General features: G+C 28.8%; 1 protein-coding gene across 9 annotated transcripts in view; it reads right to left on the minus strand.

Annotated features, from left to right (window-relative positions):
- The window catches only part of LOC107456224 (cAMP-dependent protein kinase catalytic subunit 1), a 428,744-nt gene that overhangs the window by 303,413 nt on the left and 97,535 nt on the right, over window positions 1-27,796 (minus strand). For all 9 annotated transcript variants that reach the window (XM_071187758.1, XM_071187753.1, XM_071187757.1 and 6 more), the window contains exon 2: window positions 8,772-8,820. In XM_071187758.1, the coding sequence (XP_071043859.1) occupies window positions 8,772-8,799 (28 nt within the window). In that variant the 5' untranslated portion in view covers window positions 8,800-8,820. The remainder of the gene's footprint in view (window positions 1-8,771; window positions 8,821-27,796) is intronic.

Below are 27,796 nucleotides of genomic sequence, written 5' to 3' on the forward strand. Positions count from 1 at the left end.
AGTTTTTTATTTTTATTTTATTCATGTTTTTCATGTTAATTTGTGTATATATATATATATATATATGATAGTAAAAATAAATAAAATTTAAATAAATATTATTATTCCTGAAAATATGACACTCTTATAAAGAAGAAGAAACGTTGGCTATCGGTGAATGACGAAAGCAATCACATTTTATTGCATCATGAGACAGCAAAACTTTTCAATGTCATTAGACGGTGCATGAGTTTTATTGAGCTAAACAATGAAAGTTATTTTCTTAAGAAATATTACTTGTTTACGTCTGGAAAATATCTAATTAAGTAAATTTCTATTGAAGAAGTATTTCAAGAGTTATTATTTTTTTTTATAATTAATTTCAAATAATTACTAGATGCATTTCCTGGTATGCAGTTTTATTTAGTTAGAACAATCAGAAATCAAAATTTAGCATATGTTTTTCTTTTTAGCTTGGTTGAAATTTAAGATTTCCCAATCCAGTATATTGTTTCCCAATCCATTTACTGACAAATTTAAAAAGTACATTGCATAAGCGAATAATACTTTTATAACGTCTTGCGTCATTATTTATGTAAATGGACTACTTTCTCTGGATGCAGAATAATAAAAAATAATAAAAAATGTTTTCGACATAGCAATATTTTTATGTGAAAAACTAAGGGAATATTATTTTACGTATCACTGAACTGCTCAGTTGGAAAAACTGTATTTTATACGGAGAAAGTAATTCTAATAAAATTACTATACTGTTTAATAATAACATTTATGGTAAAAAAATGAATAAATAAATAAAAAAATAATTATCTGGTAAATAAAATCAAAATATCCAATATTTAAACCATTCATTTCGTAATTTTTCCGTTTATAGGATAACGGTTTACCGGAAGTTCTAAATTACCAAACATTTAGAAAAAAATACAAAACTGAAATGTAAATTTAACCGAATAAATGGTGTCTATGCCATGCTTTAAGGTATCCATTACAAAATTACCGCATTTATCAAGTTGTATGACAGATAAGAGAAACATATTTTTGTTAATTTTACCAAAATAATTACTCCTGCGTGTTGATAAAAATTACTGAATTTTTTGGTGCTTCCCTAGATCTTGAAACACTGTAAATTATACCTTATTCTTATAGTTTTTTACCATACTTTTTTTCTCAATGAAAAGAACCAATTTTCGGTTCCATGATTTCTTTTTTTCATTAATGTAATCGCATAAGTTACAATTTTTGTACCTGAATTTAATTTCAAAACAAAAATGCAGTAAAATCTTACGTCAATTTATAAATTAAAAAATATCAAGGGTTTTATTTCATTTTTCGCACTTTTCATACTTGCGTTATACTTTTTAAAAATGTTATTTGTGTTTCTTTACTCTCTACATTAATGGCGTCATTTGCGTTTTCTTTTTGAGTACTTCTATAAATCTAAGTTTCGCTGATATGAGAAATCTTTTACTCTCTTTAAATTTTAATTACTAATAGTTTTAGAGAGCTTTAAACACTTAAATTTTTAGCAAAATATAATATTTATTAACTATAACTTAATTTTCGAAACAATTTGAAATGTTTAAATGTAAAAAGAGCGCACCAAAAGTGAATAAATACTATTTTTTTTAAATTTAAAATAAGTTTTTCAACAATGTTTCATTTTGGTTCGAATCCGGGACAAGGCATGGATAGCAACGTTGGTCAACCTAATAAGGTGCCCTTGATAGAGTGGCCAAGAAATCTGCCCTACTGAATGTCAAATGTCAATCGGGTGGGCATTGGAAAAAAATGTTTCATTTTATTACTGTTTAGCAATAAGTTTTGTTATCTCTGAACAAATATCTAAATTAATTTTTTTGTACAGAAATAATTTCGTATTTTTATGAATCCCGCTTAAGTAGAGTAAGGATTTAAGAAGACGTGTAGTAAATGGGGACAGAAGCACGTTAAATATGTCGGGTCACCAAGCCCCATATGCTCTGATAACACATTATACCTCTGGGAGTACTGAATTGAGGATTGGCCGTTCATAACAGAATGACGATCTGTAAATGAATGAATGGATGGGTCCGCTCTACAAACGGGTGTGACGTATCACTGTGGCGAATTCTTGGCCACAGATGGTACCACTGGAAAGCAAGAACAATTGCGCCCCCTTTGGCCGACCACAACAACAACAAGGATTAAAGAGAAAGTGTTTTGCTTATCAAACAGAGTTGGCCACTCATTAATTTGAGTTTTAATTTTGCTGAAATTTTCAAAATATGCCCTTTCTGTAAAACTGTTGAAAACGTGCCTTTTTTTTTGCAATTGAAGAAATCCATTTTTTTTCGGAAGTGGAGCAGAACTGAAGGTTATCTTACGTTTACGAAATGCTATATAGAAGACAATACAGAATAACATGCTATACAGAAGACAGTAGCTGTACAGAAGACAACAACTTTTTTGATAAGAAAGAATACCGGCATTAACACTTATTTATTATTATCTGTTTCTTGATAAGTCAGACATTGTTCCTTAGGATTTTTTTTTTTTTTTGCGTTAATTCCAGTAAAGTCAAAATTAAGTCGATCGATGTAATAGTTTTATAGCTGTAAGAGTTTCATGTTCAAAAAGATGTCAGTCGAAAATTATATTTTACATATACTAAACCCCCATGACTTCTAAACTATATATTATGTAGACTTTGCATTTGTAGAATTCAATTCAGAATAAATAGTTTTAAGTGCAAAATGTAACCTTTTTCATACTTAAAATTAAAACTTTACGCATAAAAAATTTCACAATAATTCTACTATCAATCATATTAACTTGAGTTCGATTTTCGTCTATTCAGCGTGAAACAATACATAGGAAATAATTCCATATTTAACTAGATATAGTTTATCTAAGGTAAGAACTCCCCAAACAATTCGGCTGGACCCGTGGCGAAATCTATGTTAACGAGGCATAACTATTTCAAGTAGGGGTGTGGGGTTACTATTTAGGTAAGGGTTTTGCTTGAGTCGGAGAAAGAAAGGAAATTTTTTTCTTCAGTTTATTGTGTTAGCCCTAGAGTGAAGAGAAGCTACCCTCCCTGAAATGCACTAATCTTGTTTCCACAGCAGCAGACGGTATCAGACTTTGTGGTGGGGGGAGTTCTTACAGTTGACAAACTACAGTAAAGTTTTTTACCTCCCTTATGAATCAAGATGGTAACTAAATTTCTTCAACATGGAAAAACATTAGATATCCATATTGGGCCAAAGCTTATCGTGAAAGACGATTTCCATTATTTCCCTAATTTGGAACGGTACTCAAAGTCTATAGTCGTATTGTTAAAAAGTTGAATAACCACAGATTTGTTAGATGATTCTGTTTCTGGTATATGTAAGGCTTCTTTTCCAGTTAAACTTATACCCACTGAAGCTATGAAGATTGTACGAAATCTTAGTATTTCATAATTTTAAGATCAAACCGAAAGTACACTGCATACATTATTTATATGTACTACTCATTAGAATGTATTCATACAAATAAATATCCTTGTATTTCACTCTTTTCACAAGGAGATTTAAACGTTTAAAAATAACGAAATAAACCTTACTTCATAGAATCTCAAATGAAGTTTGAGTCATGAGTTAAAAATAATTATTTATGTCCTCATAGTCAGTGTGAAAGTACAACAGAAAATAAGTGCCATATTTCATTCTTGACACAAATAGGTATGTAAATTTATGAGTTTTTTTTTAAATACCACATGACTTTCTGCTTCAAACCCTCAAAACTTCCAGAATTGCCTTTTGTTAAATATTACTGAATAAGAAAATGAAAAAATAACATGTATCGAATAGTTGAAGAGTGTTTCCCGAAAATTTTAACTAACATCAAAATAATTTTATCTTTATTAAATGTGATAAAGATTGATAGTTAGTCTTGAAAAGCCGACATTTTGAAAAGAAACAGCTTGTTGTCGAATTTGTTAATATTTTCACGAGTTGAATGAATTCTTTAAAAATGGTAAAAAAATTATACTGGTAAATAATATATATATAAAATTATATGCGAAACAAGAAAAATTAAAAGTGTAGAAAAAATATTTCTTCTGTTTCATTATTCTCGAAGAGTTAGTCTTGCGAAATTATTAAGAGATGCAAATTTGTTTTCTTTGGACGGAAATTTTCCTATTTAACTTCGCTTGATTATTGGAAATTAAAGAAACAATATTTTTCTTTCATAACTTAAGAGCAATAAATTAGAAAAAAAGATTATTAAGTAGTAAGTTAGATTGTTAAGTAGTATTACTAATGTTAGCTTTTCTATTTTTAAACATATAAAATTTTTATATCAAAATTAATTTACTTGATAAGGACAATAACTTTTCGTGACTCAGTATTTTCATATTGCATGGATTATACACTGGTCGACGAAATTAAGAGATGGAAGACATTTTCCCAAATATCTCAAAAAATACTGAATATAAGTAAATGAAATTTGGTAAGGATATAGCTTATTCCATGATAATAAAGTATGCAAAACAAAAATGAAAGTGCCATTCACTGGCAAGACCTATTGCCAATAAATCCAATGTAGTCTGAATTTAAGGATAAAAGATGACAATAAAAGTGAGGCTTGTACAGTGTGTGTTACCTCTAGTGTGGTGTATGGTCACCCCTGACAGACAGACAGCATGCACAACGAGTATGTATGCTGTTAATAAGGGAGTTAAGGAGGACTTGTGGAAGACCCTCCCATTCTTCCACTTGAGCAATTTTTAACTCCAGAATGGTTCTGGGGGGAGGTTGGCGCATCGCAATAGCTCTCCCAAGAGCATCCAAAGCATGTTCAATAGGATTCAGGTCAGGGGATTTGACTGGCCAATTCATTCGTTGAATATCCTCGCTTTCCAGATACTCATCAACCATGAGAGCCCTATGTGGTCGCGCATTGTTGTCCATAAAAATGAACTCAGGGCCAACAGCGCCCCTGAAAAGAAGCTCATAGGGCTCTAGGACCTCCTGCCTGTACCTCTGGGCATTCACGGAACCATTGTCAAGCACATGGAGCGGTGTGCGGGTATCTTGCATGATCCCTGCCCAAACTATGAGTCCTCCACCAGAATAATGGTCCCTTTTGATAATGTTGCTGGGATGGTATCGGGTTCCAGGTTCCCTCCATATCAATAACCGTCCAGAAATAGCGCCATAGAAATGTGCGAAAATGCTTTCCATCTCTTAATTTTGTCCACCAGTGTATATTTAAAGTATTTTCATTAAATATTGACTGAGCAAAGATTTTACATTTATTTACAAAATTTTTAAATATGTTTACAAAAAAGTAGAGTGTTTAAAGTAGATGAACAATAAATCTTCTTGGATGATTATTGGCAAGTTACTTTGATTTTAACTAGAATCAAATAATTTCTAATCTAATTGTGTACTGCATTAATATTAGAGAAATCAATTTTCTTACTAAACTAACTTTCTAACTAAATAATTCAACAAGTCAACAACTTATTTTAATTTTAGTTAGTTTTTAATTTTTGGCAAATATTAAAGTTTGCTTTAAGGATACAGCATAAGAAAAAGAATCAGCATATAAAATATATAAGCACTGTGCACCAAAAAAAAAAAACTGACCACCCTGAATAACTTTTAATTTAATGATGAGATCTTCACGTTCTAGGACTCTATCTTAATGGAACGAGGGGGTGACCTCAAATCTGCTAATTAATTAGTACAGACGATATTTTATGTTACGAAATCAGACACAAAAACGTATTTTCTCGTAATAAACATACCTTTTTTTTTCCAACTGATTCAGATTTTTAACCCCCAAATTAAAAAAGGGTAGCCGCAATCTAGGAAATATGGCCCTAATAGCTTGGTCAGGACAGCGATCCAAATTTTGCATCACTTAGTGTTAATTTTACTTTTTGCGTATTTCGCCATATCTCGAGAACTTTTAAAACGAATTTGAAAAATTTTGATCGCAATTTCGGTAAAAATGGATTTTACGGTTAAATGGATTTTATGGATGCAAAGTGCCGGTACCTCCAGAATATTTTACAGTGTGAGCAAAACAATCAATTTATTGATGCTTATTTACTGTCTGTAGCACCAAGAAGATGGTGTGTATAGAGAAAGATCAATCATTACATGTCTTTTGTGTTACAATTAAAGAAGAAGAATCTGATTTTAATGGAGACATGAGCATCAACGACATAAAAAGAAAAATAAGAAAAGGAAGCGATTTTATATTCATGAGTTTATATACCGTAGCAAAACGATATAAAAATTCACTACTTAATTTTTAATGCATATAATTTTTCTGATATTTTATTTCAATCAACGTTTATTGTTTTATTTTACATGTAACAACTGCGAAACAATTCCAAGGAAATTTAAGAAATTAGATAAAATGTAAGTTTCTTTACTAAACAATTACTTTTAAAAGAGTATTAATATTTAAAAACTACTGTTTTACTGTTTAATACTGTTTCGAAGTTAATTTGTAAGTAGATAGCCACATTTTAAACAGATTTATTATTATGTTTTCCGGTAAAACCAATCCGTTTTCAGTCATAAAAGTTTTTATGACTTATAAAGATAAGGAAAAAAATAATGTAAAGTTGAATTTTAGATGGTTAGTTTTAGGAACTATTTGTAAAAAAAAATCTATATAAGTTATAATAATAACTATTATATAACTATATAGTTGTAATGGTGATGTTAAGAAGCAAACATGTATTAAAACAAATTAATACTTTAATTTCAATTATACAAATTCAACTCCAACAAATTCAGTTATAACAACATCAATTATTATAACTTCAACTCCAACAACTTCAATTATAAAAGAGTTTGAAACAAATGTTCCATTTTTTATGTAATGACGTTTTCAATTAAATTGTTATTAAGATTTAGATAAGTCCAGCAAATAAACAAATTATGGGATGCTTTTATTTTTGTTAAGATAGTTAAATTATTACTGTTTTCTTAACTAAATTCCGCTAATTCAGGATTAATTAAACTAATTAAGTGTTCGTAATTTATTCATATGCATTTCTAACAACTTATGTAACCCACACAGTAATTGTACTAAATAAAAGTAGACAACAAACTACTTTTTAAAGTGCATTTTTGTGACATAAAATGTTATAAATTTTACTCTGTAAATAATATTGCATTTTTAGTTGCAATATTTTTCTAGTTTAATTGCTTTTTCTAAAAAAAAAACGTAAAAAAAAGAAATGATGGTTTAAAAATTGTATACATCACATGCTTGTCTAACTGCACTTGAAATCTTTATAATGAGTTTCAGCATAGGTTCTCAAAGTGGGTGGTACCCCCTTCCCCCAGTGGACACTGGACTCTTCTAAGAGGCGTTATGAATTTTTATATGATCAATAACAACTAACTGGATGAATTTTTATTAAATTTTTTGTGCACTTTGAAATTAAAATATTTTTTATTTTGCATCGAAATATTATTTACACATTGTTATTACAAAAGTTATGACTTTAGAAATTTATCGATGTATTACCGTCGTGTTGCCAAAAAATTTATAAAGTTTCTCGTTTCAGAGTGCCACAGTAGATAAACTATTTGCATAGATATTTTAAACTTTCCCCAGGAAAGGAGGATTAATTATAAACAGAAAATTATGTAATAACCATGCTACAAAGGCATTTTGGTACATCGATAACTTTTATTTATGATTGATAACCAAGTAAAATAAACAAATAAAACTAGACTTCATTTTTGTCATTTCCTCAGATAAAGCATATTATCTTGTCTTTTGTCTAGAGAAATGATTACTCAATAAAGCGAAATGAAAAAGTATTTGATTGTGATATTTATCTAATGACGTGTGACCTTTTTTTACAGATTTAAGGTATTTATATTATTGCTGGTTTACTCGTTAAAGGGCAAAGATCATTTATTAAAGTCAAGAATATTTAAAAGCTGTAGCACAATTCAATACAACTGCCTTAGTCTTCAGTCATTATTATAATACATTCAATACATAACAGTCATAAATAAAGAGGCAGAAATAATAATTAATAAAATGAAGAAACATAGTAATTTTAATAGTTTTTGACAATACTTCCAGCAAACCAAGAATCTAAAAATTTTAGTTAAATCTTTTTTTTAATAAAATCTTTCGTATCTTTTTTAAAATTACTTTTCAATTTTTTGAAATATTTTTTAATTATTCCTGTCATAAAATCATTCATAATATGATTTTTTTATTGTATGTATATAAAAAAATAAGAAATTTTAGTTCAGTAGGTTATTTTTATAATTCAGTTCTTTGTTTCTCCATAGTTCATCTTATAATTTTCTCATCTTAGCTTTAATTTTTGTTTTTCGTTTTGATGAGACATTACAAATTTAACGAAATTGAATGAAATATTCTGAAAAAAAAGGAAACGCTTTTAATTAAGTTAAAAAAAGTAATAGATTTTTGTCCAATATTAAATTTTAGAACTAAATTTTTTCGATTCTTTTAAAATTGTTTTTGAAACAAAAATAGACTGAAGAAAGTCTCGCCATTTTTGTATTTATGAAATTACAACAGCTATGAACTGGTTTGATTCAGTACAATCTTACACTTTTCAACCACAATTTTTACAGACTAAATTCTTTCATTTGTTTTAGAATTGGGCTTTTATTGATGAATTTTTAAAAAAAATTCCTGCTATTCATTTACTTTACCATTTTATGATTTTTGTTGAACAATTTTTCCAATCCAAAAAGCTGTTTAACAAATTATATAAAAATTTACTGTACCTTTATCTCGTCTTTTGAATATAGGCATCTTAAAAAGCTTCAGTTTGAACTGAAAGAAAAATACAACATTAATGGAAGTTTACTTTATAGAATTTTAATAAAATGAAGAAAAAAATAGCATCAGTAGGGGAAAGTGTTTCCCCTTGGTCTTAGAGGTTAAATTTTACAATTTATATGTTTAGTTAATACCTGATACAAAAGATACTATTTGCTGTATTACGAACCAGTTTAGATTTTCCAAGCATGTGCCAAGCAGTTTTTGATTTCTAACTGCTGAGTAATTTTTTTCAAACAATTTGACTTAAAAATAAAACTTTATAAAAATTATATTTAAAAATGAATCTAAGATAAATTTAGACCAAAGTGCCATTTTATTCTAGATAATATATAGTTTTTTTTATTATTGTAGATTAGTTCTGTTATTATGCTAGATAATATATAGTTCTATAAAAACATTTTCATTAGGGTACACATGTTGAAACTGCAACATTGCAACTTTTAATTGCAAAATTTAAATAGAGTACTTTTAAGTTATTGTTGCAACATAATAAAGTTATTATTTATAAAAAAAATGATAAAAAATTTCTGTACCACAATAGTTTTGTGAAATAATAAAAAAGTAGAAATTTTTAAAGCTAATAATAAAAAAAATACATTAGTTTAAATTATAGATACGTTTTGGGAAATGTCCAATATCTTTCACCAAGTTGATTCATTCACCAAGTGAATTTCATCTTGCTTTAGGAAATTTCTTACAATTTACAGACATTGAAAAGGAAATTGTTTTTCAAAAACACGGAAACACACCGCTAGTCGTTCGAAAACTATTCTTGATTTCTTTTTATGCTTCGAAATTTGATATATGAAGGCCTAAAGCAATTTCAACTCTTAACACAACAAAAAACTTTAGCAGTTCATAAAATCTATCTTAACTATAAAAGAACAGCTTAGCGATATACTTTATAAGTTTATTTTTCCTGCAGTTCGTATTGCTATATAGTATTTCAGAACAATTATATGTTTTATTTTTAAACTGTGTAGATTCCCTTACATTAAAATTCGAAAAAATAAAAATAAAAAAATATTTAAAAATATTGCGTATATTTTTTATTCGACTTTAAATGTATTTCATATGGATTGTTTTTTATACAAGATTTTATCGGTTGTAAAATTTTTTCATTTATATAAAACATATTTTATTTTTGCTTTCAGAGCTTCTTTTATTTCGTACAATTTTTAAAGCACAGATACCAAAGTGAATATTTAAATTAACAGTTAGATTATAAATTTTAATAATGAATAATAGTGATTTCTTTCAAAACTAACGTAAAAATATTGAATGTTTGGGATTTCAAGGAATGTTTTTTCAAGGTAAATGTAACGTGACGAGTGTAACGTGACGAAAGGATAACTTTTTAAAGAATAAAAATTACGAAAAGGAAAATGTATAATCAAAGATAAAATAATTTGGTAAAAACTTCAAATAATACACAATTTTTAGAGTTTTGTTTACACCGATTTCTGATAGTATCACACCACAGTTTTTACAATATAGTTTAGTCCATTTTATTGATTTTCAGCCTATGCATACACCAAAAATAAATTCAGAAATTACGCCAGACCCATGAATTTCAAGTCTGACATGAAACCTAGTTTTATGACTGCTATTGATAAAACGATGAAAATCTTTCATTCTTTTCATTAAATATTTTCCAAATATTTGTAGTCTTTCATCGGTTAGTATATTCAGTGCTTCAGATGAACTTCATTTATTAATTCGGAAAAATGAATCTCGATAATTTAAGATTCCTTAGTGGAACAAAATTGAATGGAAACCACTGTTCTAATCTACAATTTTATAATTGATTTTTTTTTATTTGCAGTTTACACTTTTTACAACATAAGACCACTGAGTTTGAATTTACCAGATTTGTTTTAATGCACCAGTAAGAGTATAAAAAGCAGCGTTGTAAAATTTCATCAGTAATCTATTTTAAAACATTTTGCTAAAAGTGTATGCTGATACTTTTAAAAAGTCAGAAATAGATAAAACGCATATTGCATCATTACACACGGATGATTCATTAAAATATCGATTTTTTACATTATTACTTAATAAGTTTTTCAAGTTAAAATGTGAATATCTTTGAGGAAACTGATCATAAATTAAATAACTTCTTACAAACTTATAATCTTTCATAACCGAACTCAGAACTTGCATTTTAAATAAATATTTATTTCTGAAATGAAGCCGATTAACCATTTTAATCTTAAATCCTGTTCAAACTTCGACAATATCAGCTTCATGACTTTCACGAAGTTTGAAGTAGCCATATATGATAAGAGTTCGTGCTATTGATTTTTTGATTCATCGATTTCAAGCGAGCGAATATTGATTTTAGCCTAGTATTTACACCTTCTTTCAAATAAATGACACATATTTGAATAACATTTTGAATGTATTTAAGCTTTTTCAGTTATTCCAAAATGTAATAAGGCATTTCAGAAAATGAAACATTTTTCCGAAAGAAATGTCCTTGAATTTCTGAGTCAAATTATATGGAAAATGATCAATTATACTGCTAATAAAATATAAATGATCAAATATATTTATTTCCATTTCATGTAGTTTTAGTTAAGCTTTTCTTACATTTGGTTTTCAGATATTTGGTTTTTTAGAAAAGCTTTGAATTTCGTATTTCTAGTTCCAAAAAATGGAATTTAACACTTTAGGTTAGTTGAATTTTAACACTAAATAGTTATAGCCAATGGAATATAGCAAATATTACCTAAAAATCATTAATGCTTACGGCATATAACGTTCAATGAAACAATTGGATTGAAATATCATTTGCAATGCAGCCAATCTTTTCTGCGATTGTTATTTGTGCCTATGCATCTTAAACAGTTTTTGTATAAAAGCTAACAAGAATTTTTCTAGAGGATATTTGAACTGAAAACTCTGATTAATTATTACGGATATAGGCTTGTTTTCGAAGCAAATTCTGTTACGTACTATATCAAAAATGAAGCTTCTATAATCATAATCAGCTTACTACCATTATCTGAAAAAATACAATTTTAAACCAACTTCCCACTTTAATATCAGTTTGTTATTTATGAATAAAATGTCAGATATTTTATAATTGTTTAAAATTAAAGATTATAATGCCTTTGAATTTTATATTAATAATTACTCATTTCCTGGTAGTTTTGATCATACTTTTTTTTCCCAGTGAGCAATCTCATAGTTTAAACGTAATAAGCGTTGACATAAGCGAAAAAAAAGTTAAGCATGTTTGACAATACGCCCAATGGTTTTCAGTTCTTTATACCGACATTAAGGAAGATTTTTAAGAAGATAAAAAATTAGAAGATTTTTAAACACTGCATTCAGTTTAATGTGTATTTTGATTTAACTTCTCACAGCTTTCACAGTTAAATATCCAAAAGTACATTCAAAAAATAAATAAGATAAGCAGCATATTTTGTACTTTGATTTACTCTGTTGCATAGTAACAGCACTTATTTGGAAAAATGCTGTTATGTTAGCAAAACTCTTCAAATATTAGATGGTTAAAAATATTCGAGTCACCTTACTGAAGGATGTTATTAATATTCACCCTTCTCTTTATACATCTGTCCCCTTTGGTGGATTGACCCCAACTAACAAGGGGATTGAGGTTGCCGATGCTATGAATAATACATCTGAACATAGAACAGGAATGAGAATGATGGTCAGGAGAGATGGCAAACTCATTCAGGCAGCTTCCATCACACTGAGCAATAACTGCAGTGTTTGCAAGGCCGAGATGATGGCGATTAACACAGCTTTACAATAGCTTGCAAATAACCAATATCCCAATGCAACTATTTACTCTGATTCGCTCTCCTCCTTGCAAGCTTTAAAAAATCCTAAGCCCGATTCCGAATTGGTAGAAAACACCAAACGAATCTGGAAAAAGAATATTCTTCTCGGAAGGGTAAAAGCCCACGTTGGTATTGAAGGCAACGAGGAAGCGGATCGAGTTGCTAAAAACGCCATCAGTCTCGGCAATGTTGACATTGAGGTCCCGAGCTCCACCGCCCAAGTCAAAACATTGATCAAAGGCTATAATTTCATGCGTTGGAAACAGGAGTGGCGGGATTCCGAGAAAGGTAGACAAACGTATAAGTTTATTAAGGATCCTAATATTAGTAGACTGCAGGCGAATTTTTATTTTAATCAATTTCTTACGGGCCATGGAGTGTTCGGTGAGTATCAAAATAGATTTTTTAATAGAGTCCTTGATTGCAATTATTGTGGAGAAATACAAAGCATTGATCATTTAATTTTATACTGTCCACGCTTCCGAACGCTCTCTGGAGAATATTTTAAAAAATTTAATCAAATTCAATGTTTTGCTAATTCGACCTGCAGGGGTATTATTAAATGTATCATGAAAAAGACACTTGAAGATATTTTGGGTGATGACACTTAAGGATTCGGAACCCCGCACTCCAAATTGGGTGTCTCAAGCTTTTACTACACTTTTTATGTACTTTTATTGTTAATTTGATCGGTTTTATCCATGTGTGACTTGGTTTTGAGTCATGTTTTTAACTGCTAGTTTTTTTTCCAATTTGTTCTTATTGTAATAAATTTACGTTTACTTATTCCTTTTATATGTTCGGTTTTATCCATGTTTGACTTGGTTTTGGGTCATGTTTCAGCTGTAAATTTTATTCCATTTTGTTCCTTATGTAATCTTTTACTTTTATGAATTGCTTTTACCACGCACGATATGGGTGTTCTATTCACCTTTATGTATATATTGTTTTTACTCTTTTAATTATGATCTTTGTGATTTTTCATGTGTTGGCTGGATTTAGAGTCATGTTTTTAACAGTTGGTCGCTTGTGCTTTATTCTTCTTTACTGTTGTTGATATAATTTCTGATATTTTATGTATGTTTTATGTATCTACTCTCGTATGCCCTTAAATAGGGCAGGTCGAGATGCAAATAAACATATTACTGAAGGATGTTTTTCAAAAATACTGTCCTTGAGCATTAAAAATTCATTAAATTAAGCCATAGCAAAGTTTACTTTTGAATCATCTATTCATTCAATCAGATTAGATTGTGTAACCAAAAAAGGCTTACATCTATTTTTAAAAGAAAAAAAAAATCGGTGAGAAGTAACAGATGAGACGATAAGCTAAAAACACGAGGATGAAAAATTAAGTTGTAGTGCTAGAGAAAATCAAAGAGATTCAGATCACACTTCAATCGATGTTTTCTGTTTTCTTTCTTTTTTCAAAATAATCGAACAACTAACTCAAAGATTTCATACAAAATATTTTTACTCAGCTTGTTTTGAATGAATTGTTTTGCTCTTGATATCATTCCCACTTCTATAACATTTTGTAAACACCAACTTGTCAATTAGACGATGGTTTGTTTGAAATCAATAAGCTGATAGACCAACTATTTTGCTCGCCTTGGCCTATTTTTCCAATTAATAAGAATGCAAAGTCAAACTACACCAGGAAAAAAATTCTGGCATAATTACCGTACTGTGTGGTAGTGATATTTCAGGTAGAAGAAACAATTCTGGTTAACAAAAATCAAAATATAATTATATATAAAAAATATGATTATATATGAAGTTAATTATCTATAATAATGTTTTAAGAAAAGGATAAAGCTTTTTTTACATAGTTTTAAAACTGAAAATTTTTCTTAATGGTAGGTGTAAATGATTCTAGATTAAAACTGTTGCCAATACGCCTTCGTACCAGCTTTTTCTTTTATTTTTATTGCTCGTAATTTGTGTTTTTGTCTAAGTATTTTCTGAGAAATCCAGAAAAGGATTTTATAATTCAGCTTGCGATGCAAAATAATATGAATATTGATTGCAAAGTATATGACAAAATTAATACATACACTTGATGAATTGAATTTATCATAATCAATTTTTTTAACTTTTATTAATTTTTTCTCTTATGTGAATTCAGATACTTAAGAAAAATATTGATGGTAATTCTATTTTACTTACATTTGTTTAAAGATCATTAGCAGCAGTTAAATTTTATGTTTTCAGCAGTTATAACGTATTTTAGATTTGTTTTTGATGAGTAAATATATTTAATAGATATTCCTGAACTAATTGCTAAAAAACTTGCTTAATGTTTTCCACTGACTGATTTTTGTCAGATTTGTGAAAATTTGGCAGCTATACCCTCACAAAACTATAAAAAAGTCTTTCCATGTATGAAATTAGTTTCACCCAGAGACAGCAAACTAAATCAGACACTACTTAAAAATAGATGGCTTCAAAAAATAAAACTTCTTAAAAAAACTAGGAGAAAAGAAACATGTATTTGTATTTTTGTAATAAGTCGTAAATTGATATTGCTGCCAAAAGTTTCTTCTTTTAATGAGGACTCGAAAAGCATATTATTTTGAAAACCAAAAAGTCTGTGATTAACTTTACTTGCCAAGGATAATTTCAAACGTAACATATAAATATTTTAGAGCATCAAAATAATGGGAATGAAAAAAAAAATCCAAAATTTTTAGAAATAAATAATTACTAACTGAACAGAATAACATTGATTTCTAAAATTTAAACTCAAACCAATTAAAAACATTGAAACTTTGAAAATAAGTTATTATACTCAAATATGAATTAATTAACATTTAAGTTATTAAAATAATAAGAAAGAAAATTCTAAATTTTTGAAATAAATAATTACCTACAGTTTGTATTATATTGATTTCTGAAGTTTAGATTAGTTGAAAAAAGACTTAAATCTATTAATAAAGCTTAAACTATTAAAATAAGTTTAATTCATTTTAAAAATTCAACTTTTGCTTAAAACTGTATTATAATAAGCTGTAATTAGCCGTAATGCTGTAAAACATTTAAATATGTGTTTTCGACTAAAAATTCCGACTAAAATTTCTTGCCTTATGAAAGGGTAAGCTCCATTCCTAGTCATATTTATATGCACTATTTTGAACTCCAATTATTTTAAATTTTACTGCTTCTATTTCATAATTTTCATGCTCGGAGAAAAACATTTTAGTGAAATTTAAAACTACTGCATTTGTATGGTAATGATGTTTCTTATAAGAAAGCTATAGTTCTGGTAAATAAAACCTAAGTATAAGGTATTTAAACCATTCATTTGTTGATTTTCCTTTCTTATGATAACTGTTTTACCACTACCATATATAGTTCTTATAACTCAAATAGTTCTTATTATCAAAATTATAGTTTGTATATTTGAAAATATTTTAATTTTAAAGATTAACTAAGGATTTTTTAAAAGTATAAACCTCAATAATTTTCTCAGGTGGAAAAAAAATCTGATAAAATTAAACGTACTGTATGGTAATTACGTTTCTGGTAAAAAAAAAACTATACTGGCAATAAAAATCAAAATATTATGGTATTTGAACCATTTGGTAATTTTTTGGTTCATATGTTAGCGATTTACCAGAAATTCTGATTTTCAAAATTATCGTTCTCATTACCACTCATTTAGTAAAAAAATACAAAACTGAAAAAGCAATTTTAACCGAATAACTGGTTTTTACGCCATGCACTAAGGTATCATGATAACTGTACCAAATTTTACATCATTAAACAAATTTTATTACATATTATAAAATCATATTAGCATGTTAAATTTGCCAAAATCAGTTATCAAATCAATTACCCAAAGCGCTTTGGTAGAAATTTTCATATTACGTTGTTTTTACTCAATCGTTTATGCCACATAATTATTTATTCAATACAATCAATAAATATGACACTCATTAATATAATGAGTATATTATACTAATACGAAATTAATAATAATTTAGATTTTATCTAAATTTAGTACTTAATGCAGTCCATATTTAATATCAACACTATATTTTATTTAATATTTAACATGAAAGCATTTTTCATTACATTTTAAGACATCAGCAATATAAAGCAATGCATATAATAAATAACATTATAATAATTATCGAAGTTAACCTTACCGAGCATAAAAATTTCCATCAAAATGTGAAATAATAATCACACACACAATGAAAATATTAATTACTTTGAACGAATTTTTTTGACTATGTATTAACCTATTCGACCGACTTCGTCCTTTGAAAATAAAATTACAAAAACCTTTCGTGTCAAAAAAAAAAGTTACAATTTTCCTTGTCTCATTTGCTGACAGTGCAAAATTACAATTTCTAACAAGCTGGGATCATTTATATTCTATCAATTTAATTCAGACATCGTGATTGAACGTTGTCTTTCTAACAGTTAGTATTATATACCGCAATGATTCATGAAATTTCGCAGTCGCATATTTCCAAATACAGAAAAATCCCTTTAATTTTTCGAGAGAGTTATGGTTCGTTCGAGTTAGTGAGGTATGGATGAAAAACTTAAACATTTATTGGCAGATCATATGTCGATTATTTAACATCGTGATTTTTCATATGTTAAAAATAAGTTTTTTTTTTTTTTGAAAATTGCTATGTTTCTTGAGTAAATGCCAAACTTAATTTTGGAGACTAGAATTTATGATGAAATATTAGTAGATGTCACGCAATTTGCGAGAAATGTGATAAGTAATAATTTTTTATTTCTCAAAACGTACACTTGTCCTCAAATTCATGTTAAAACTGAAAATAGTAGTTAGTAAAAAAAGTAAAATTAATTTAATTCTTATAATATCAAAGCTTCTATTTACTTAGTATTTGTTTATTTATTAAAAAGATGACAGAATGAATGCATTGACGTTAATTTTAAGGATTTTCATTAGAAATAATAAATAAAATAACTTTCATTTTTGTGAATAAGATTAAGTTAATATAAGTGAAAATAAAAATAAAGAGCAAACAAAATAAATAAATTTTTTTAGAGAAGTGTCAAAATAATAAAAATGTATGCTTATTCGAAGTATTATGTTCATGCAAGTTAATATTAGTTGAAAATGCATGGTTACGTATAATAAGGTTAGCTATAGCGGGTATTTTTACGCTAATTTAAAAATTGGAATGCGATTTCGTCAAGGTTTCTGAAGTTACCGGACCCGAAAAATTACGAAGGTTCGTCATTACAATTCTGTAATCACGAAATCTATGAAATTGCTGTGGATTAAAACAAATGTTTCTTCTAAGTATTTTCTAAAAAGTATGGGATTCATTTACTGTAATTTACCATTCAGTACATTAAGTTGTAATGCCGGTAATTAATATAATTTGTGTTTTATATGCTGTAAATTTATAAATGGAAAGAAGTTTTTAATATATACTGGCCAGAGACTTTTGCACACAACTGTGTACAACTCAAACCTATAGCAAAAGGTTAAATAGTATATGAAATTTTATATACACTGTTAGAATAAAATCATCGGCAGCAGTCTGTCCATTCATTTAACCTTAAAATTTAGGAGAAAGAAATTTTTTTTTTATTTTTACGGTTTTGAAACCGTTTACAATTAGTATGGTAAAAAAACAATGAATACAAAACTACACATTTTTTAACCATTTTTAACTAACAAGGTTACAAAATCATAAAAAAATTAACTAGGCATTTCTTTAGGTAATGGCTATTAAGTTATAGTTCAGCATTGCTATTAAGTTATAGTTCAGCAAGAGGCAATGTTGTGGTGTCAAAGCTGGAACTCGAACTCCTGGTCTGTCGGTCATTAAATCGAGAGATTAGCCCTTTCAGGTATAATATCCAGCTGCAAGGAACTAAGTAGCCTCATAAGATGGGTCCAGTTAGTACGATATAATTCTGGTTTTTTAACCGCATCAGGTGAAAGCAGTTAAATAGCAATTTTTCTCTCAGTTAACAGCTTGAATACCATTTTATTTATGATAATTTGACTGTTTTGCTTGAATATAGTAAAATATTAGTTAAACAAACTGTTATTTAGCCATTTTTTCCAAGAAGTTTCTAAAAGTGAGATATTATATAATACTAACTTATCGTTTCATATGATATTATATATGACATAAATATGACTGAATTGCTGGATACGGAATTAAGAGAGATATTTTATTTCTGACTTAGATTTAATACAATTACTAGTTGTTTGATAATTTACTAATTACAATTGATGCTGTTTTTGGAATGTTCGAATTAATTGACAGATTTCTATTGCAATAACTATTCAGACTTATTTTTTTCTTATTTGTACCTTCAAAGGATTATTTACCTATCAGCTAATTACAGTGAGTTGTTGTAATTTGTAAGTTAATCATATGCATATCGATTACTTAAGATAATGAAGTTCAGATAAAGTTAAAAATGTTATTGACAGCTTTGGGATACTTTAATTATGTCATTAGCAAATGCGAAAGTTAGGGAGACTAAAGTTTGTTGAGAAGCAACTTTAATTGAATAAGTATATACATACAAAACAAGCGAAGTACGATATACTTTGTTGTGAAAATATTGTACACGCAAACATAATACTTGAAGTAAAGAATGGGTAGCTTTCGAATTATTTTTGTAATTTAAACAAGTTTTAAAAAATAATATATTTGAAAATATTAAAAAATTTTGAAATCTGTTCAGAGTTTTTTTAAATCATAAACCCTAATAGTTGACAGAGAATCACGGAGAAGAAATTCTGGTACAATTACCGTACTGTATGGTAATGACATTTCTGTTAAAAATACTATAACGCTGGTAATAAAAACCGAAATATACGGTATTTAAGCCATTAATTTGATTATTTTTTGGTTCTTTATGTTAACCGTTAATCGGAAATACGGGTTTTCAAAATTTATAGTTCTTATTACCAGACATTCAGTAAAAAAATACAAAACTGAAAAGTAAATTTAACCGAATAAAAATTTTTTTATGTCACGCTCTATGATATCATGATGAGCTTTTCCATATTTACCAAATTTTAAAATCTTATTTTATTGGTTATTTCACCAAATCGCTTCAGTTAAAATTAACTTGTTTTCCTGGTGTTATCATAAAGCCAGAAGCACAGTCCTACTCTGGTAGTTTTGACCATACATTTTTTCGCAGTGCAGATTAAGGAAAATGATTATTTGGAAAGTGGTACATAGTGCAAGTGCTTGGGTCTCAGTTAATAATTTTAAGAAAAAAAAATAAACTTAAAGATAGATTTTATAGAGTTTTAATTAATTTTTAATTTCTGTTTTTAAATAATTTTGAATTTCTGTTTTTAATTAAGATCTATTTCATATTTAAATAAAAAACTTTTTTCGTTTTCAAATCAAAAGATTAAAATGAAAAACAATTTTTACGACAGTTCTGTATTTCCTTACAATAGAAATAATGGGTCTTTTCCGATCTTTATCGAACTTTTACTGCACAATATGCCGATCATACTTTGGAAATGTTTTAAAATATTTAGAAAATATTAAAGTAAAACATTCCAGATTATTTGATTTGTGCAAGCAATTAAATTTGAATTACTATTACAAAAATATCATAATCTCTTCATAATAATTCAAAATAATTTTATCGCGTTCACATAATTCCCAATAAAAAACACTCCATAAAATTATAAACATATTTTATATAGTTATGTGTAAGACTGGGCTATAAATCGATGTATCGAGACATATCGATTTAACGCATATATCGGCAAGACGATACAGCGACTTTCATTCAAGGCGATGCATCAGAAATCTGATTTAAGCCATCGAGCAAAGACAACGAGCGCAAAGCGATATAGCGATATAAGACACGCAAGGATATAAGATAACGATATAGCGATATAAGACTCTTCTCTTACGTTCCGATGTCGACTCGCGCTGTGGAAGACGATGTTCGTTTCGTTATGTTGAAATGGCCTTGATTGGTGAGCTGTAGAATCAGAATCAGAGTTTTGAGAACACATATCGTTATATCGCATGTTCCTTTTCGCACCTCTTAGCTTTTTTTTTCTTTGTCGCGACTTTTCTTGTAGATTATTTTCAGTGGGACTAACTTCGTGATCGCCGATGTTACCTTGTTCTGAAGGCAATCTATTATTGAAAAGAATATATAAAGAAGAGTTTCTTCATTAATTAGATAATTTTTTTTTAAAAAAAACTTCTTTTTATTTTTAAATGTGAAAATTATCGGCAATCTAATTTAGGCGCCCATAAAGAATTGAATTTGTTAGGTTATTTTTTTACTTTCTTTTAATTTATTAAAAACTTTTTGGATGAAACTTCTAATAATTTAATGAGTTTTTATTACTGATTTTAAATTTATAAATCTTGTTGTTTTTATTTTTAGAAATAAAGTTAAAACAAAATTTATTTTTGTCATTTGGATTTGGACATAAGTCAATCAACTTTGTTTATACAAAAAAATTTGAAAGGTTTGCGTATTTTATTCATTTTTTTAAATCATTTAGCACTTCGTTTTATTAGAGAGTATAATAATTTTTTTTAAAAAATATTCTTTTCATATTATTTGTTAATTAGCTAAATATATTATCGAATATCACAATTTTTTTATTTTTAAGAAATTAAATCTTACTTTGTTTTTCGTTCATAATTCGGTCATTATTTAATTTAATTTAATTATTTATCTGAAATGATAAGGTCCCGCAGTGGACTGATCGTTAAGACACGGTTCCCTGCAGATCACCGAAGTCAAGCATCACTGGCTGCGGTCAGTGTGCGGGTGAGTGACCACTTGGATCAGTCTGCGTAGGGACCGAGGGTGTGCGGTATTGGTCCTCGTTAAACTGTTCTACCGTAAAGTGCTCGACTTCGCGTGCAGGTCGTCGAGCTACCGAAGCGGGGGTGCCATCCCATCTGCAGAGGATCAAAATTGTGATGGCATGTCTTCGGATCATCCTCAGGGATGTTTCCCAGACCGTCGCCAATAGCCCATTGTGCAGCTCTAGTGTGACGTAAATGAACTATAATAGAACTATAATAACTGAAATGATAATAATAAAAAATAGTGTTTTAAAAGCGTTTTTTTTTTCTAAAATTTATTTAGCACTTTGTTTTAAACATACAAATAATTTTTAACGTTTCATTTAGAAATTGAACATTACGATCGAACTTAATAATTATGTAATTATTTATGCATAATAGTACAAGAAAATATTAATTTGTAAAAAACGCTTTAAAAAAATTCTTAACACTTTGTTTTACGCGTATTATGAATTTCTAAACAAACATTTAAATAAATATTTTAAGTAAGATTTGTACATTGTAGTCAATTTATTTAATATCTTTCTTAAGCAAAACATATATATCTTCAAATTTATAAATTGATTTAAATCAATCTGAGTATGAAGTTTTGATAGAAATCTGACTTTCTGTGCCTTACAAGTAAATGAAATTCAAAAATACTATATCGCGATACATCACTATATCGCGATGAAAAACTGACGATGCATCACGATATATAATTTCTAATATCACCCAGTCCTAGTCATGTGTTTTTATCTGTATTACGAAAGTTTTTTTTCTAAACAATAATATTTTTTTCATTCAAGTTCCAAGTGTTTATTTGAGGATTTTCATTACTCAATATAACCAATTTTTAGATTGTAATTCATAACTGAGCCGTGATAATCAAAAAATCAATTAATCAAAATATTAAAACAAAAGAAACTTTAACCATTTCTCTGTATTTCCTTTCAATAGAAATAATAGGTCTTTTCCGACCCATATCAAACTTTTACTGCACCAAATGCCAATCATACTTTAGAAATGTTTTGAAATATTTGAAAAATATTAAATAAAATACATTCCAGATTATTTGGTTTGTGCTAAGTAATTAAATTTGAATCACTATTACAAAAATATCATTATTTCTTTATATAGATTTAAAAGAGCTTTATCGTGTTCTCATATTTCCCAATTAAAAATATAAACTTTCTATAAAATTTTAAGCATATTTATATAATTACTAGCTGACCCGGCAAACGTTGTTTTGCCATATGAGTTATTTCTAGAGTATGAAAATATATCTCATTTATTGTAAGCGTGTGCTTATGTGGTATATGAGTGGAAGAGGCATGGAGCGCTGTGAGCGATGACGGAATGTGAAAATAACAGCACACTAAATAATAGTTTTGGTTTAATTTATTGTAAATTTTTTTATAAATTATATATGCAACGAATTCTGAAATTCCATCTTTAGCTGACACAAATAAACTGGATGGTTTGCCCACTCGAGAGCATGCCACGTATAATTGTCCGTGTGAAAAATATGGTGTGCTCAAATCTAAGACACAAACAGACATTGTTTGGTCTTGTAATTGCAAATGCCAATCTAATGGGGAACTGAATGCGTTTAAATTGAATTGGCACATCTGTGGGTACAATAGGGATTCGTAGAAGTAATATACTTTCACCCCGGAATTTGTCATCTAAAATAATGACTTCGATAACACTGTTCATTAATTTTTTAACGACTAATCACGTGCCGTTGCACAGCCGTGGTGGGATCAAAATAGGAAGCAAAATAACCGGAGATCCAACTCAGAGTACTAAATTATGCTGTGGTATGCCGGGTAAATCCAATGAGTTTAAAATCTCTGTTGGAAAATTTGCAGCTTCAATGGGATCGCAAACTGCATCAACGGATTTATATGTCACCAAGTTACCTAACAATAACTGTTTTATCTTCAGATTCAATTCGTTGATGTCCACATATTTTGCTGCTAAAATCGTTTTTTCTGCCAGCCACTCATGATGAATGTATTGTGTGTGTACATCGGGAAATATTAGGTTAATGAGAGCATCTTGTGAATCAATGATTGTACAGAAATCGTCCAGTAATTTCATGCATCCAGTCTCATCCTTAGTAACTTTTCCACCACCGATATGTAACAATTGTTTTGAGAATGCTTGAGCAGATAGATTTTGAAGCATTTGGAAGCACATATTTACTTTTAGTTGAACTTTTTCAACATTACGCCACAGTGGAGATGATTTCAAGCAAGCATTGATCTAATCAGCGTACGCTGAACGCGGAATGATGGGAAGTGTTTGTCTGAAATCACCTGAAAGGAGTAACACAGTGCCGTAAAATAATTTGTCATTGTTTTTTTTATATCTCTCAATGTCCTGTGCCATAGTGCATTCATCCCAGATGATAATTTTACAGGGTTTCAACACTGTGGGCATAGACGATTGCTTTCTGATGTTGCACACTGCATCTGGGTTGTTTTGAATATTTAGTGGCAGCTTAAATACTGAATGAGCTGCTCTGCCTCCATCCAATAAAGTTGTCGCAATGCCAGATGATGCAACGGGCCACGCGATGCCATTATTTGATCGTATTTCAGTCAGAATTAGCGAAATAATAAACGTTTTGCCTGTTTCACATGGTGCATTAAAAAAAATCCACCTTGTCCATAATACGGTCATAAATGTTCCTTTGTTCCTCATTCATTAGTGAAACACTGCGAGTAACAATCGCTACCATTTCTATCGTATTGTATTGAAGTTCACGATTCATGTCAGTGTTTAATAAATCAGATGCACTTCGATTTGGCGAAGGCATACCGAAGTGACTGAGTGGCAAGTTGCCAACAATAATACAATGATCCTCAATAGCAATCAGTGCTTAATTGTACACAGCATCGCTGAATGCTATCGTTAGATCGTTGCAACGTGTGCGATGTTGATACCGTATATCATCAATGCTGCTTCAGCAAGCATACATTCCCACTAGTTGTCGTCTTCCAGCAAGCCGAGTGCAAGGCATGCATCTTTATACGTTGGATGCTGATGTCCATTGACTTTACGTATATCTTGAAATGACAATGAGCCGGTGACATTAACAAACAACAGTCGAAAATAAAAGCACTCAGTCTGCCTTGGATTGACTGTAAATACTCTCCCCAAGGCGTTTGATTTGAATAAACCGGGACATGCATCAACCGGTGCACCTTGCTTGCGGGGTGTCCATTTTTTTGTTTGAGCCCATGTGAAATAGTGTGGTACTTCTGAGTAGAGTAATGTCCGTGCAAAGGCACCAAAAGCATCCGCACGATTGCACAATTCAAAAAAATTCTGTGAGTGTAGTTTTCGATGGATTTATAGCTCGGTCAATCGCTGTCTCGTTCGTGAAAAATACGCGCTGACCGTTTTCAAGATGGACGGCTAAATGACTAACGGTTGGATCCCGTTCATGAATTGGGAATCCAAAGATACGCCAAACAGCTTCATTGGAGCTGATGTACCAGCCAATTTGGTACAGCGTTATTCCGTCGTTGTTATTCACTGGAAGAGCAGTCACATTGGTATTTTCAACTCGAAATACTGCCATATCACTGCCTTTATTCCCATACTTGCAAATATATTTGATGTTCTTCTTTTAAGGGCGAGCATAAGTATTAGAGTTTAATATGACTTGTTGCAACGTGCGTGAATATTATTCTTGATTTATCATGTTTCTATGTCTAGTTAGGATCCGAATACGGTTAAATAAAGATAAATTTAAAATATACGTTAAATTTGTCCAAAAAATGAAAAAAAAATAGTTATAAACATATTCTCAGACCTACTGAATATACATATAAAATTGCATCAAAATCGGTCAAGCCGTTCCGGAGGAGTTTAAACACTAAAACTGTGACAAGAGATTTTTATATATATAGATGTTTTTTTTAATCTATGCAACGCACGTTTTTTTTACATCAGAGGATCCATTTTCTTCATCACGTTTTTATTTTTTCATACGAGTTCCACGTGTTTATGTAGGTGTTTCGTAAAAGTGGTAAAATATTTTATTATATCGTGATTTTGAAGAAGAGGAGATCAAAGAACCATAAAATCAGTAGCATGTAGTACAATGCAGTGCTACATTACACTCTGCACATTACAGTTTTTGCTACATAATAAAGTCTAATTGTGAATTATATTTTCGCATAAGCTAAATCTAATTATCATGTAGTTAGATTTAGGATGATTTAATTGGCACAATAATGTGGTTTGACTTGGCTCTGTATTAAAATTATAACAGATTTATTCGATTTTATAATTCGAGTTTTTAAATAGCGTAGATATTTTGGTTTTATTCACCAAGTATACGAATGTACGTATATTTGGTGACCTAATTCATATTATATTCCTATATAATATATAATATGAATCAGGTTTTTTTTCTTTTACTAGAAATATCATTACCATACAGAGTGGTAATTTTACTGGAATTGTTTTCCTCGTGCCTGTATGATAGTTTAGATATCAATTATTAGTTCCATTCTATGAAATAGAAAAATTTAAAAAGAAATACTTAAAAAGAGTCAAAACTATATTATCATTTAAAAAACGCAAAGTAAAATTAAGCTTTTTTTTTAATAGGCTACTAAAAAGCATTGCTTTAACGTACATCATTCAAGCTGCCAAGCGAATTTTTATATTTTAAAGGAATCTACATTTATTTTACAGTAATTTAACAACTTAGATTTTGACATTTAGCATTTAAACCAATTAGCTGCAGATGTTTCATAAATTGGCCAATTTTATATATTTTCAATATTTATTTTTAATAGATTTTACGATACAACTATTATAAACAGCACTATTAATGCCTTGTTTGATATTTCATAAAAGTGACAAAAATATGTAATTTAAAACAAATAATGTTAAGGATTAAAAATTTTATTTGTCACAGATTATCATCGTAATGAAAATGCGCATTACTCTCTAATTAAAATTATAAGCAAAATGTAAGATTTCCCAAAAACAGATTCAACTAGAGTAGATTTTTTACAAACTGATAAACGTAAACAATTTTTATGCTAATTCTATCACTTAAACTGATGCTGCATTAATTTTAACTTCATTAAATTAGAGATTAATTTCGAAAATGTGTGTTTAAAGAGCATAAAAAGGTTCGACCGTAGCAGATTAAATCGCCGAAAAACAAAATGCATCAATTTACTTTAATAATAAATTAACAATATAGCAAAGTTCAAAAACAGAAAAAGAAATTGACAACGATATCATCCACTTAGCAATTTCTTTAGTGATGGTAATAGGATCATATGGCAGCAAAAGACTTTATAACACGGCAATGAATTATCACTTGTAAACATCTTTTAACCACAAATGCTACGTAAATGGAATAATGCAACTCATTAAGAAACTACAATCAGTATGAAAATTATTTTCGGATGTTTATCTTCTTTATTTGTGCCTTTATTTAATGGAGATTTAAACAAAAATAATATTTCAGAATGGCAGTGTTTAATATTGATTTTATGAAGAGCTGAAAGATTTTATTAGGTTTTAAGTAAAATAAACATTACTATACAAACAATGAAAGTATAAAAGTGAAAATTTTCAGAACTTATTAATATTATTTAGTTTCAAGTAAATATTACATAATAGTGTCATATAAAAATGAATTTTTATTAGTAAAATATTTTGTGCTTTACATTACATGCACATTGTGAAAAATTTCGGATGAAATTACGGGAAAAAGTACCAGCACTCAAGGTGACGGTACGTTTTACCGTAAAATCCATCTTTACCAGAACATGTTACGAAACAAAAGTTGGGACATACCTCATTTTTACAGTAATAATTAATTTAAAGCCACTGAAACTTTCTAATTAAATAAATTTAACATGTAAAAAATACAATTGGATTTTACGGTAAAGTGGATTTTACAGATGCTGCTCTCATTACTTTTTACCATAATTTGATCCAAAGCTCTTTGCAGTTCATATTGTCAACACTGAAAATGCATTGAAATAATATATATATATATATATATATACCAGATAACGAAATATGAAAACAAAAGCGCAAATTGAGTGTAACTAGAGGGTTTTAAAGTGCCGTTCTTACTGCACTGCTGAAGTGATTTGTTATTCTGTGCATTGATTTGTTAGTTATCAAGGATGGGCCTGAAATGCATCTGCGCAAGGTAATATTATACTGGATAATTTAAAAAAGTTGACCATAAATAGTTTTAAAAAATAGATGTTTATTTAAGAAAAAATATAAAAGAGAAACATAACTTTGCCTGTTTTGCAAATAATTTTAGCCACGGATTATATATATATATATATA

This window comes from Parasteatoda tepidariorum, chromosome X1 (genome assembly GCF_043381705.1).
Source record: "Parasteatoda tepidariorum isolate YZ-2023 chromosome X1, CAS_Ptep_4.0, whole genome shotgun sequence".
Classification (NCBI taxonomy): Eukaryota; Metazoa; Arthropoda; class Arachnida; order Araneae; family Theridiidae; genus Parasteatoda; species Parasteatoda tepidariorum.